Source organism: Mixophyes fleayi, chromosome 2 (assembly GCF_038048845.1).
Source record: "Mixophyes fleayi isolate aMixFle1 chromosome 2, aMixFle1.hap1, whole genome shotgun sequence".
In the NCBI taxonomy this organism is placed as follows: domain Eukaryota; kingdom Metazoa; phylum Chordata; class Amphibia; order Anura; family Limnodynastidae; genus Mixophyes; species Mixophyes fleayi.
The window spans coordinates 222,215,770-222,228,276 of record NC_134403.1 but is presented as its reverse complement, the minus strand read 5'-3'; the positions used below and the strand labels follow the sequence as shown (position 1 = coordinate 222,228,276).

Sequence of the window (12,507 nt, the reverse complement as noted above, 5' to 3'; positions counted from 1 at the left end):
CTATGGACAAGCGTTTTTCCAGATGCCCCAAACAATCTGAAACGGGATTCAATGACTTTACCCCAGTCCTCAGCAGTCCAATCCCTGTACCTTTTGCAGAATATCAGTTTGTCGCTGATGTTTTTCCTGGAGAGAAGTGGGTTCTCTGCTGGCCTTCTTGACACCAGGTCATCCTCCAAAAGTCTTTGCCTCACTGTGGCACTTTATGAGCGAGTCCTGGTGCTTGCTGGATGTTCTTGGGCGCCCTGAAGCCATCTTTACAACTATGGAACCTCTCTCCTTGAAGTTCTTGATGATCCGATAAATGGTTGATTTTGGTGCAATCTCACTAGCAGCAATATCGTTGCCTGTGAAGCCCTTTTTGTGCAAAACAATGATGACTGCACGTGTTTCCTTGCAGGTAACCATGGTTAACAGAGGAAGAACAATGATTTTAAACACCACCCTCTTTTTAAAGCTTCCAGTCTGTTATTCTAACTCAATCAGCATGATAGAGTGATCTCCACCTTTGTCCTCGCCAACACTCTCACCTGTGTTAACAAGAGAATCACCGACCTGATATCAGCTGGTCCTTTGGTAGCAGGGCTGAAATGCAGTGGAAATGTTGATTTTGGGATAAAGTTCATTGTCATGGTAATGAGGGACTTATAAATTAATTGCAAATCATCTGATCACTCTTCATGAGATTCTGGAGTATATGTAAATTGGCATCTTAAAAAAGGAGGCTGCAGACTTGGTGAAAAATAATACTTGTGTCATTCTCAAAACTTTTGGCCATGACTGTATAATAATATAAATTTTACCACCATAGTGCAGTATCAACTTAATTGTGCAGTGTGCAGTGTATTACGTATATCATTTTTGTTCTAACCGTGTGCTTATTTATCTGTTGTGCACTAAAATAATGCATTAATATTATTTTATAAATAAAATGTTGCTATAATACACTACATTAGCTCCTTAGTGTAGTGGTGTGTGATGCGTGCAACCAAGTTACACTTGACAGTCATAATTTAAACAATATTTCCAAGTTACCAAATCTTTAAAATACATGACTTCAGCTTTTACTATGCAGGCATACAGAGTGGTAACCTGAAAAACCATTTTAATCTGGGTACACATACGAGATATAAACATTTCCTGGATGTAGTGCATGTAGTATACACGGCTGCTACATGCCTGTAGTTACTTTACAAATATGCAGCATGCAAGTAAACTAGTAGCAATGCAACCATGCAGTCTGTGTACATTATTTTGTATGCATCGATAGTCACATGCCTAATTAGATAAATAGGCATAAGACATACACCGGAGCATTATTTGTTTTAATGTAATATATGATAGTGTCTTTTTTATAGTATTGCTGTATTTGTATAATTGTTTTTTAGAGACATTTCTTACCTTCATTTATTAACCTTAGTAAAAATTGTCCAAAATATTGGATGCATAATACTGCAGCTATTTGAAAAAGAAAGTAGCTTTGTGGTATGATTTGCTAGTGAACTTTATGTTGTTCATTTTCTTTAACACAGGTGCTAATAAAGCAACAATCCATGGTAGGTTGCACAATGGTTGTTTTCAACATAGATAATCAGAAAATTAGTTTTTATTGAACTCTTTGGTGAATGCTCACTCTGGGCCTGATTCAACTTACCCCCCTTACGACTTGAGGGGCAGAATGGAGGCGGAAAGGGTGGACTGATGAAGCTCATGTACAGAAAGGGCATGTTAACACAGATTCTTATCTCTCTGTCTCTATGTAGTACCCAATATTGTTTTATTAATGTTTGTTCCCAATTGTAAAGCGCTACGGAATTTGCTGGCGCTATATAAATAAATGTTGATGATGATGAGATTCAAAGCCTATGTTTATTGTAAGTATGCTTGATTTCAGTGGTGTTTTACACTTGCTATAGGGCTGGTGTAAATGCTGGATAATAGTGATGATCATCATGTCATAGTCTTTGATTTAAAAGGCACACGCATATCGGTAGCTATCACAAAACAACTGTACGTATTTGAGATTTATTTTCAAAAGGTATTTTATGCAATCTATGCATTAAAGAGTTCATTATTTAGTTATTTATTGCAAAATAATTTATGAAAATAAAAAATAAAATAATGATTATATTAAAAAAAAATGTATTTATTACAAACAAAGTCTACATACATATGTACTATTTATACAGAGAGTAATTCTAACCCTATTTAAATCATAATGTATCTTAAGGTAAGCTTTGATTAGAATATGAGCAGAACTATGCACAAGTTGCATACACTTTATAAACACGTAATTTACAGCCAAATTAATTTGAATTAGGGCCATCTTTGTGCAGGGCACTTTCTCTCATTGTCCTCTAGCTTTTTGACACAGGGCAGTGCTGCTTAAAAAATGTAGAAGTGTAAGTCTCAATTTAGGCATATCGTAGAGCTATTAGTGTGTATGTTTAGAGAGGAAGAACAGGGAGGGAAAGAGTGGTGAAGCATAGGGTAAGTACTGTACTGGCGGGTCAACATAATTTGGATGTGTAGCTGTTGCTCCTCCTCACAGGCATATCTGTTGTGTTGCTCAACCCCTGGTCAAAGATGATACAAGTGATATAGATGTATCTGTGATACATTTTATCAGTTAACTACATTGATGCAATGTAGCTCTTTGCAGTTAGTGGTGAGATAATCTTTCCTACATTTAGGAACTTTATCCAAAGAAGTTCTCTTGCACTTATAGACATGATATGACAATTCCAAAGACAACTGAGAATGGATGTATGTTCTTTCATTCTAGATCATTGGTTTAAAATTGACACTTTTTAATTAGTAAGATAAGACAATCAAACATCAAAAACTGTACATCTGTTTTTGTATTATTTTTATTTTGGCATAAAACTCAGTTTAACATCTTAAATTAACTTATTTCAACTAGCTGACGATACAATTCCTAAGGATAGGAACATGGACGGTTAAAAAAAAAACCCAGTACGATCAAATATTTATATTATATATATATATATATACATTTTATATATTAAAACTTTAAGGTGGGAAAGCAAATATTCCTTTCAGATACAAAACCGAATATATGTAAATACACACACACTTATCAATGTATGTGCAGATATATTTATAAATATAATGATGAAAGAATGGTTCCATTACATTAGACATATTAATGTGATATCACAAATGCAATATAATCCTTCATGCTCCTGCTAGGAAACCTATTCAGTAACTGAATAAAGTAATAGAGATTTGTATTAATAATTGTTATAATATAATGCATCATGGAGAATGTGGCTATGCATATTTGGGAGGCAAGGAGGCTGCTTTAGTGATCATGTTTTACTCTATGCCCTTCCAGTTTAGCATCTTTTTACTCAGCCCCTTGAGTAAAGGCCTTTTAAAAGCTATTTACCTTCTAACAAATAGAGCATAAATGAATCCTGGAGTTTTTGGTTGGGGGTAATCCATGAGCTATGTGTGTCACTATAGTAATTAATTTCTTGCAATTATATATACACACTGACTACTGTATTGCTTATTTTCTTTAGAAATATATGCATGTAACATTATATGACATACATGTATATATAAATATATTTATATCTATAAGTGTATATACATGTGTGTTTAGGCACTTTTTACAATTAAAGCACGACAGTTGGTATCTGCATGCTATCTTTCACAGAATGCAATATGCCCTTCACCACTAGGGACCTCATTTTAACAAGGCAGATGGTAAAATCCTCGCCAGCAACCCCCAGTGTTTCATCTTCCAATTTCACATTTCAAGCATAGAGGCACTCTGTGCAGGCGAGAGATGAGGAATGATCTTTGGCCTTGACAAGATGAAATGTTGGGAGCCCTTTAATGGATCCTGGGCATTGGAGGAGTAGAGGGCAGTAATTCCTCACACAGTGATTTTATTCTCAAGAGCGGTGATTCTCTTGGACACAGCTTCAAGTGAGATAGGAGTTAAAGAAACATAGAATAAAAATAATTCACAGTGCATTTTAAAATAATGCAATTAATTGCATTCAAACACCAAGCAATCTGGGATAGTGAAAGAAGGAAAAAGTTGCATTTGCTGAGATCCTTCAAGGACATACGATATGTTCCTCACCTAGACTTATGTGGGCTTTATCTTATGCCCATGGTAACCCTGCAACTCTTTATTTTAAAGAGGACAATGTCACCTTTCCAGCAATGTGTCATATGCGTTGCACACAAACTGTTAATTGTTTTTGTTTTTGCACACAAAAGGAGATCATCTAGAGCTACGAGTAAATTCAGCAAGAAGATGCATTGTGCTGCAAGGGGGTGAGGGATTTAAGATGTGTAGATGCAGGGTAGGAGGGGGATTGTATCCTAGCTCAGGTCTAAATTGCAGTGTGAAAATGGTTGCCCAGCATTTAATTGCTCTATGCAAAAGCAGCCAGCATTTGCCTGCATGCAAAAATGTGTTTGCACCCTTTAGCTGGATTGACTTCTAACTATAAATGAGGCCGAAGTGGATCTGGAATTAGAGTGGAGGAGAGTTGAGTAGGCTAGGCTGAGTCTTATAGGGTAAGGAGTGGGTGATGGATTTTTTGATCAACCCTTCTATGTCACTAAAACACCAAATTTTAAATCATGGCGGATGTTTATGAGAAAAAAAATAAAGTAAAATAAATAATCTGTCTCTCTCTCTCTCTCTCCCTCTCCCAATATAAATATGAATATATATATATATATATATATATATATATATATATATATATATATATATGTGTGTGTGTGTGTGTTGAGATTATCAGTTTTGTGTGACCTACATCCGAATTTAGAGAGTCCAGCTTAGTGCCATTAACCACACTGGTTTGATGGGACTTCTAGCTAGAAGTGGGCGGTAAGAGTCAAAGCTCATTATTTAGAAAATAATATCTGCAGAATATTACAAATAATGCTGTCCTGCGTGGGTGAAACCCTTTGAGCCCTGCTATGAAGAGAAGTAACTGTTTTGTGGTAATATGGATTGATTACTCTAGAAGTCTCTCTCACCCTACTCACCAGTTTTAAAATGTTTGGAAAACGTGGAAGATGCCTAGCTATTTACACTATACTACCACACTGCTTTTGAACACCACCAAATGCACTTCCAATGCTTTGTTTACTCGTAATCCATTCATATTTTTACATTTATTACTGCGTTGCTTCCTCATGCCTTTAAATTCTGCAATATTCCCTCATATAAAATTGGGACAAATGAGACCATGCCCCAATTCACACAGACTACCTCCAGATCCAGAAAGAGCCCTTCTTGATCTGCCCAGACCACTTCCATTTCTTGCAGGACCATAACCCTCTTTCAGTAGGACATACGCCCTTTGAGCACTGGAAACTTGTCATGTGAAAACTGTTGTAAATTATGTACCTTCACTATAGTTGTGAATTGTAAATGTCCTGAAAGTAGCATTTAGCTCTGGTTATATTATAAAAAGGATATTCTTCCTGGTTAATGACTGGATGAGCTCTTCCACGTTGGTCTGGAACTTGACAATAGCCTCACATTCACAGGGGTTCTCTTCTGATAATGTAAAAATAGAAAATGCATTGGTTAATTCAGTGAGTGTCTATAATTGCTGCTTTCAAATTATTGCATATATCCTGGTTTCAACATTTTTGCCACTTACCGACACAGATCTTCTTCTGAAGTTTTTTGCCAATCTCCTTCATGGCCTTGAAATCAGCTGAGTAGAAATAGTGATCAGCTACGGGTTCAGAGGCAATCATCCTGAGCTCATCCTCCACAGCATTGCCCACACCAACAGCATACATCTTGTAACCTGTATAACATTTAGTGCATCAAGAAAATTGATTTAATAAATAATCTTTTCAGCTCCATTACCATCAAATTGTTGAACATTTTCATTTCTCACTTTAATTGGTGGCAGAAAGGGTGTGTGAACAGGTTGTGCTGGAATCTGGGACTTTTTGATAAATAGGCCAGGGCTGTTAGACAAACCTGGGAATGCTATAGGAATAAACTATTGTACAAAGCAGCCTTTGGGGCTCCAGAGAGGGAGAGGAGCTCATTAGCATCAGGTGAAAATGGAAGTTTAAATTTTGAAGATTGTGGAATAATTGATTATGGTTATTAGCTAATTTCACAGTAAATATTATTGAATAATGACTAATAATAAGGACTGACAAAAGGAAAAAAAGTATTGTTCCAAGATTCATTGCCGAGTTAACCATTTATTTTTTTGGGTGGAAACAATATATAAGCACAGTTTGTTACACTGCAAAATACATTAATTAGTAATGTTAACAATGGAGGTAATGATTCCGGCTATGGCATTCACAATAACCGTGCAACATATGCAGGTTCAAACAACTTATGCATTATAACAGGTGATAACATTGTCTTACCAAGTTCCTTAGCTTTCAAGGCAGCGTCATTGATATAGTCCTGAGAACGACCATCAGTGAAGACAATGCCAACTTTAGACACACCTGGTCTTCCCCCATTGGAGATGGTAAACGTGTTGTCAATTAGATAATTGAGGGCTTGACCAGTCATGGTGCCTTTCTCCATGTAGGACATCTTCTTTACAGCTGACTTAATATCCTTCTTGCTGCTATGCCTTCCCAATGGGAATTCCTGCCTTACTGAGCTTGAGTACTGGACTAGCCCAACATGTGCCTTATTATCACCAACATCCACAGACTCCACTATCTGATTTATGAATTGCTTGACCAGTTCAAAATTCTCTGGGCGTACACTCTTGGAGCCATCAATTAGAAATACCAAGTCAAATGCTGAGGCGCCACAGGCTAAGTAGGAAAGAGAAAACAAAATATGTTATTACCAGGAGCTTGACACAATCTACACATTTGTAGATTTTGCATAGGCATAATATAGGTTGATGATTGCCAAATATTTAAATTTTTAACTTTCTTTCTGTCTCTATTAATGTTTTTCTTTTTTTCCCACCATTGCAGGTCTTTCCATCCTCATTTAATGTATATCCATCCCTGCAGGCACAGGTGTAGGATCCTGGGGCGCTGACGCAGATCTGTTGGCAGTCGTGATCTCCAGTGGAGCAGAGGTCAGTTATTTCTGTGTAAGAAAATTGAAGTTTAAGATAAGTATTTGTTCCAATGCAATTTCAAAATGATATACATATTGTAAATGTATGGGTAAACCATTTAACAAACAATACAGCATAACTTACCACAGAGAACCTCCTGGAATTTGTTGCTGAGCTTTTGGATCACACTGTAGCTCTCCACATAGTCTACATGATCATCTAGGGGCTCACTGGCAATCTGACGCAGGGTGGTCATATCGACACGTCCAACTCCAATAGCAAACAACTCCAAATCACTCTCTCGTGCCCTAGCAGAAATATCCTTTACACCATCCTGAGGACGGCCATCAGTTACCACAATGGCCACCTAAAAATAAGATAGTGATAGATGATATTGTTAAAAAATATAATTTCAATTATTTTTATTAGCATTTTGACAGTCTACAATACAAATATTGTGAATAAACAATGATTAAATTATATATATATATAGTTTTATATTTTTTTGGCACAAGAAAATAATACAGCAATGAAACAAATATGACTAACTACCCTACTACTTTATTGTACTTAATCTATATAACTTCCTTCATTTACAATTACAAAGCTCAATGCAACAAAAGACTGTGTTCTCCTTTGTGCCTAGAATGTGTATTGTGATTACTTTTGCATAAGCGCACAAGAGTCTGCATAAGTTTGTCTCATTAAAATGGCGAGTTCATTATTTACAGAAACACCAATGGCTTTAATATACTAGTGTTACCCTCCGTTTACCATAGTAAGAGGACTTGTTTCATTCCGATGTTAGATATGTGTGTAATAATAAACTATTAATTTAGCTTTTTCTGAGAGTGGTTAGCATGGATACCAGTGGTACAAAAACAAATTCCCTTTCAAGAATATGCATAGACCGTAGTTCAATAATTACAAATTGTCCTGTTTGCTCTGTGGAAAGCTCTGCAGCCTCTCACTACGGAATGTAAAGCTTTAGTCTGTTCCCAGTCCCTCACCTTTTAGTGGATTTAAATTTCAGTCACACACTGCCAAAATATTGGTTTGTGCTGAACTAGCCAAAGAACATGTGCAAAAATAATTCTGTAACTAAAAGTTTGAAATGCCCTGTGTGCTACCTGTTTTTGTGTGTGTTCCCATACACACCATTTTCGTAATGGTTGCTAACATGTAGATGCTTTGAAAGTGTGCTGCATGTTTTAAATGCCACGTATGTGTCTGTATAGTCACATAGTCACCAGCAGTGAATTTATTATTGTTTTGTGTGTTTGTTTTTTGACCGACTACATACACATATCTCTAATCTATTCCCACTGGATATTTAAATTATGATTTACTGAAGATTAATATTTATAGCTAGTATTGCTACTTAAAATCTTTTGCTGACTTAACCAAGACTTGTTTTACTAATAATTGACCTTATAATTTCTGATAAAATTAAGGTATCTAAATGACATTTATTTTAACCATTCTGTTTTAATGACATGTATTGCTTGATAAAGGTTTGTGTGTTCCCAAATGTAGTTACACAACACCTTAAGAGGGGCCCACTTTCCATCCCTTTGCAGTTATAACTGATAACACCTCTGACAGGTCTCTGTTTAGCTTTATCTAGCTTGCATTCCTCAACGGAATGCTCTAGAGGTAAGCAGATATCAAATTTAATGAAATACAAAGACGCATACAAGACATATCACTACAAACGTCATAAAGATACTTTACCTGGTTATAGTTTTGCTTTGGTTTTTATTTATAACATGATGTAAAACTAGTGGCAGCAATATATTTAATATTAGACTAATTGGAACTAATTAAGGGTTAGGAACAAATCCAGCTATGGGCTGCAATTTTGCACCTGGACAAACCATGTTGTGATGCAAGGGGGGACAAATGCTAGTGTTAATTGCATGTAGGGAAAATACTTGTAACACACAAATGTCTGACAGCTTTTTTCACACTGTGAGAGTTGAGTTTGGACACTCCCCCACCCAATTCTAAATCTATCGACACATTTTAAATTTGCCTCTACCTGTAGTGTACCCTGCAAAAATGACACCATCCTGCTGCATTTAATTCTAACTCTATATGATGCCCCTTGTGTGTGATTAACTAAGGCAGGTGCAAAATATGCATTGACCTACAGCAACCAATCAGCAATTAGCTTTGAGTCATCTCTATGTAGATTCAAAATTTTGTACTGACATATGTTTACAAGTACTTACTACTATCACTGAAGACAGTAGAATACATAAATCTGTTGTCACTTTAATATAAAAAGATCCCTCAAATTCAAGTGAAAGTTGCACTAATACTTATTTTTAAGATTGGTCCTTTTGAGCACTGTATTGATCTTAATCAATCTGTAGTCCCTGATAGGGTTGGGAGAGTTGGTATGATTGGGGAAGAGTAGTAGTAGCATGATTATTTGCACCGCTCACCTTCTTGACTCCTGGAGATCTGAGTCGCGCCCCTTCACTCTCACTGAAGGCTTGGTTGACGGCATATTGAATAGCAAGGCCTGTCATTGTTCCAGTAGAAAGAGGTTGGACTTTTTTGACTGCCTGAGTTAAAGCAGCCTTAGTCTTGTGAGTTTTGAGGGAGAACTCATTCTTGACAGAGCTAGCATAATTGATGAGACCGACTCTTGTGGCATTTACACCAACATCCAGAGACTCGATGACTTGAGATAAGAAGTGCTTGACCTGTTCAAATTCAGAAGGTCGTACACTACGTGAGCTGTCTATGATGAAGACCAGATCAGTGGGATAAGTCTTGCAATTTGGGCCTTTGTTGGGAGAGAAAAGAAGATTGTGTAAGACTCACCATTGTATTTTGAACTCAGTAAAGTGAGCACATTTCACAATACTTGTAGTCAATAGTCTGCAATCAGCAAGCCACACCATTACACTAATAAGTTACTATGTATGTTGTTATAAAGCAGTGTAACACATTTTGCAATTTTTAGGGGTATATTTACTAAACTGCAGGTTTAAAAAAGTGTAGATGTTGCCTATAGCAAGCAATCAGACTAGTTATTATTTATTTAGTACATTCTACAAAATGACAGCTAGACTCTGATTGGTTGCTATAGGCAACTTCTCCACTTTTTCAAACCTGCAGTTTAGTAAATACACCCCTTAGAATAATGCATAAGGACAGATGGATAGATCATAGGAATAAGCGTTCTGACAGAGCTACTGTCAATAGTATAATCCTGTTTTTATATTCAGATATTCTGAAAGGCAGCTCTGTGTGGGGTTTCATTGAAGAGAGAAATTTTACTGTTTATTGTGTCAATACCGCTAATTATATACACTACAATTTTAATAGTCTTTCCATAGATAAATAGAATAGTGGCAATTCACTTGATATGCAATGTTGAATCTTTAAAAGAGATGTAAAAACAGTATTTACGTACTACTAGGTTACTTTGCAAAATTTTGCATCATTGGCTGTTCTATTAAATACTAAACTTTGGAGAGTGGCACATACTAGAACCTTGAATTCAGATTTCATGCAACAGCCTTGACAGCCTGATCTCCATATTTGGGACCTGATGTGAGGAATCTGACAGATTTGCTACCAACTACTTTCCTTTAACTCCTAACCAAAAAGACAGTGTTAAAAACATCAATTTTGCAAGGTTATTAACAATCAGAAGTGGTGGCAAAAAGATTTTCCTTAGTTTATAATGTGGTTTTCATGTACTGGACACTGTTTAATCTGTTTTGTGGTAATATGGAACATTTTATAGTTTATAAATATCTAAAAAAAATGACAATAATAACACAAATGTGTCGGTCTGATAAAAGTAATAGTTAAGTAATTCAGGCTAATGCAGGCAAATAATACATTGGAATTGTTATAATAAAGTCAATACTGTTTCATTGTACAGTATCTAGTCATTGTCAATTCAAATATGAGTTAACAGAGTTACATTTAAGGAGATTTAAGGCAGACTGGGTGGTAGATGAAAACATATGAGAATTCCAGATTCCTCACTGTCCAACTCATAGATCTGATACACACTGACATGACGCACATTGCGTATAGTTACTCATGTACAGAAAAATAGACAATCTAAGTCCTCAAATACATGTTTACTATAGTTTAATCATAATCCCCTAACTTGCCTTATTGTTATTATACTCTTTAAATCTCCATACTTGAACAGCTATCCAGAAAATGACACTTCTCTCCTGAATATTTCATAATTGATCAATGTGTGAAGCGATGATATACGTTATAGATAATATCACAAATATGTCTGTTTTACTACCACTATAATCTTAGATTGACCAGGCTGGGGTCTAGGGCTGTGTGGATTTATAATGATATGGTCGCAACCAAACAGGACCAAGTAACACAACCTCCAAAACTTCTTCCAGTCCATCATAAATACCCTTGTGATAATCAATTTCCTCTATCAATAGTTTTCCAAGTAATGTCAGCATTATACAGTTTCTGATATAATCCATGCTATATGTCTATATATGTTGTTTCATTACCTGATCAATATTTTATATTCAGGTCAGTAAAATGAGACCTCATTTTTCCTTGAGTCTGTGACAGAAGTAGAAAATGTATTTTTTCCTGGAAAATGTAGCGACCTTATTTATCTAGGCTACACATAAATGTATATATCAGATATCTGCTTTATTTCTTGTCATTTTAAACATTCTGCATTCATAAATTTGATTTATGTTTCTTTAAGCAATACCAACAATTCATTACTATCAACTCCTCACTTAAAACTGAAAACTGTCACACATTTCTACATGTCGTGGCAATACTGATTACTTTGCTTAGTCTTGGAAGTATAATGAATTTAGTATAGCCGCAAGATGTATGGATGCAGTGTCTGGAAATTAGGAGAGTTGTATCGAGCTTCTTAGAAAGTAGAAAGCACTCACCCCTTTGCTGCTGCGGCGGTGCCCCCATGGCTACATAACTATAGCAACTGAAGTACAGGAGAGAGGAAAGTAGACACAGAGAGGTCTTCATGATGTCCGGAGAGGAGTCACAAAGTAGAGTGAGAATGATGGAATGGGCAATTTGTGCTCAAGGTATCTTACCTACACCCCTCCTGGAGTGCCTCCCAAGTGACAGAGAGAGGGGTGGGATGGGTGGAGATTGGCTTGAGGGAGGTATATTAGGGGGAGGATGATTAGTGGAAGGATGTTTACTCTTTTTATAATATTGTTTTTAAAAAAACTACAGTTAACTCTTTTGCTGTTGAATTTTAGCTGCAGTACTGGTGGAGATAGCCTGCAAGTAACTTTACAAGATATTGACTTAAAGTGGTGGCTGTTCATCTGACCAGTGCTGAATCTTGGGTTGAATAGGTGAGCTGGTTAGGGCACCCAGGGGACCAGCTGTGGATTCTGGCCACCACTAGTCTAAGAGGGGTAAAAATAGGCAGCCAATA

At 36.3% G+C, this 12,507-nt stretch overlaps 1 protein-coding gene across 1 annotated transcript; it reads right to left on the bottom strand.

The window, feature by feature from the left end:
- Positions 1-5,459: 5,459 nt before the first annotated feature.
- MATN1 (matrilin 1) lies at positions 5,460-12,020 on the bottom strand. The gene is made up of 7 exons (XM_075197749.1): positions 11,993-12,020; positions 9,518-9,864; positions 7,212-7,434; positions 6,971-7,096; positions 6,406-6,810; positions 5,667-5,819; positions 5,460-5,560 (listed from the first exon to the last, which is right to left on the bottom strand). The coding sequence occupies exons 1-7, from the start codon at positions 12,018-12,020 to the stop codon at positions 5,460-5,462; spliced, it is 1,383 nt and encodes a 460-aa protein (XP_075053850.1).
- Between the last annotated feature and the right edge of the window lie 487 nt (positions 12,021-12,507).

What these genes read in the sequence shown, in the direction of transcription:
- MATN1 (XM_075197749.1), bottom strand. Translation starts at nt 12,020, where the DNA reads ATGGGGGCACCGCCGCAGCAGCAAAGGG. An exon ending in GGATGGAAAGACCTGCAATG is followed by an intron (nt 6,811 to 6,970) that starts GTGGGAAAAAAA and finishes TTTCCTACTTAG; the next exon opens with CCTGTGGCGCCTCAGCATTT. An exon ending in TCAGAAGAAGATCTGTGTCG is followed by an intron (nt 5,561 to 5,666) that starts GTAAGTGGCAAA and finishes TTACATTATCAG; the next exon opens with AAGAGAACCCCTGTGAATGT.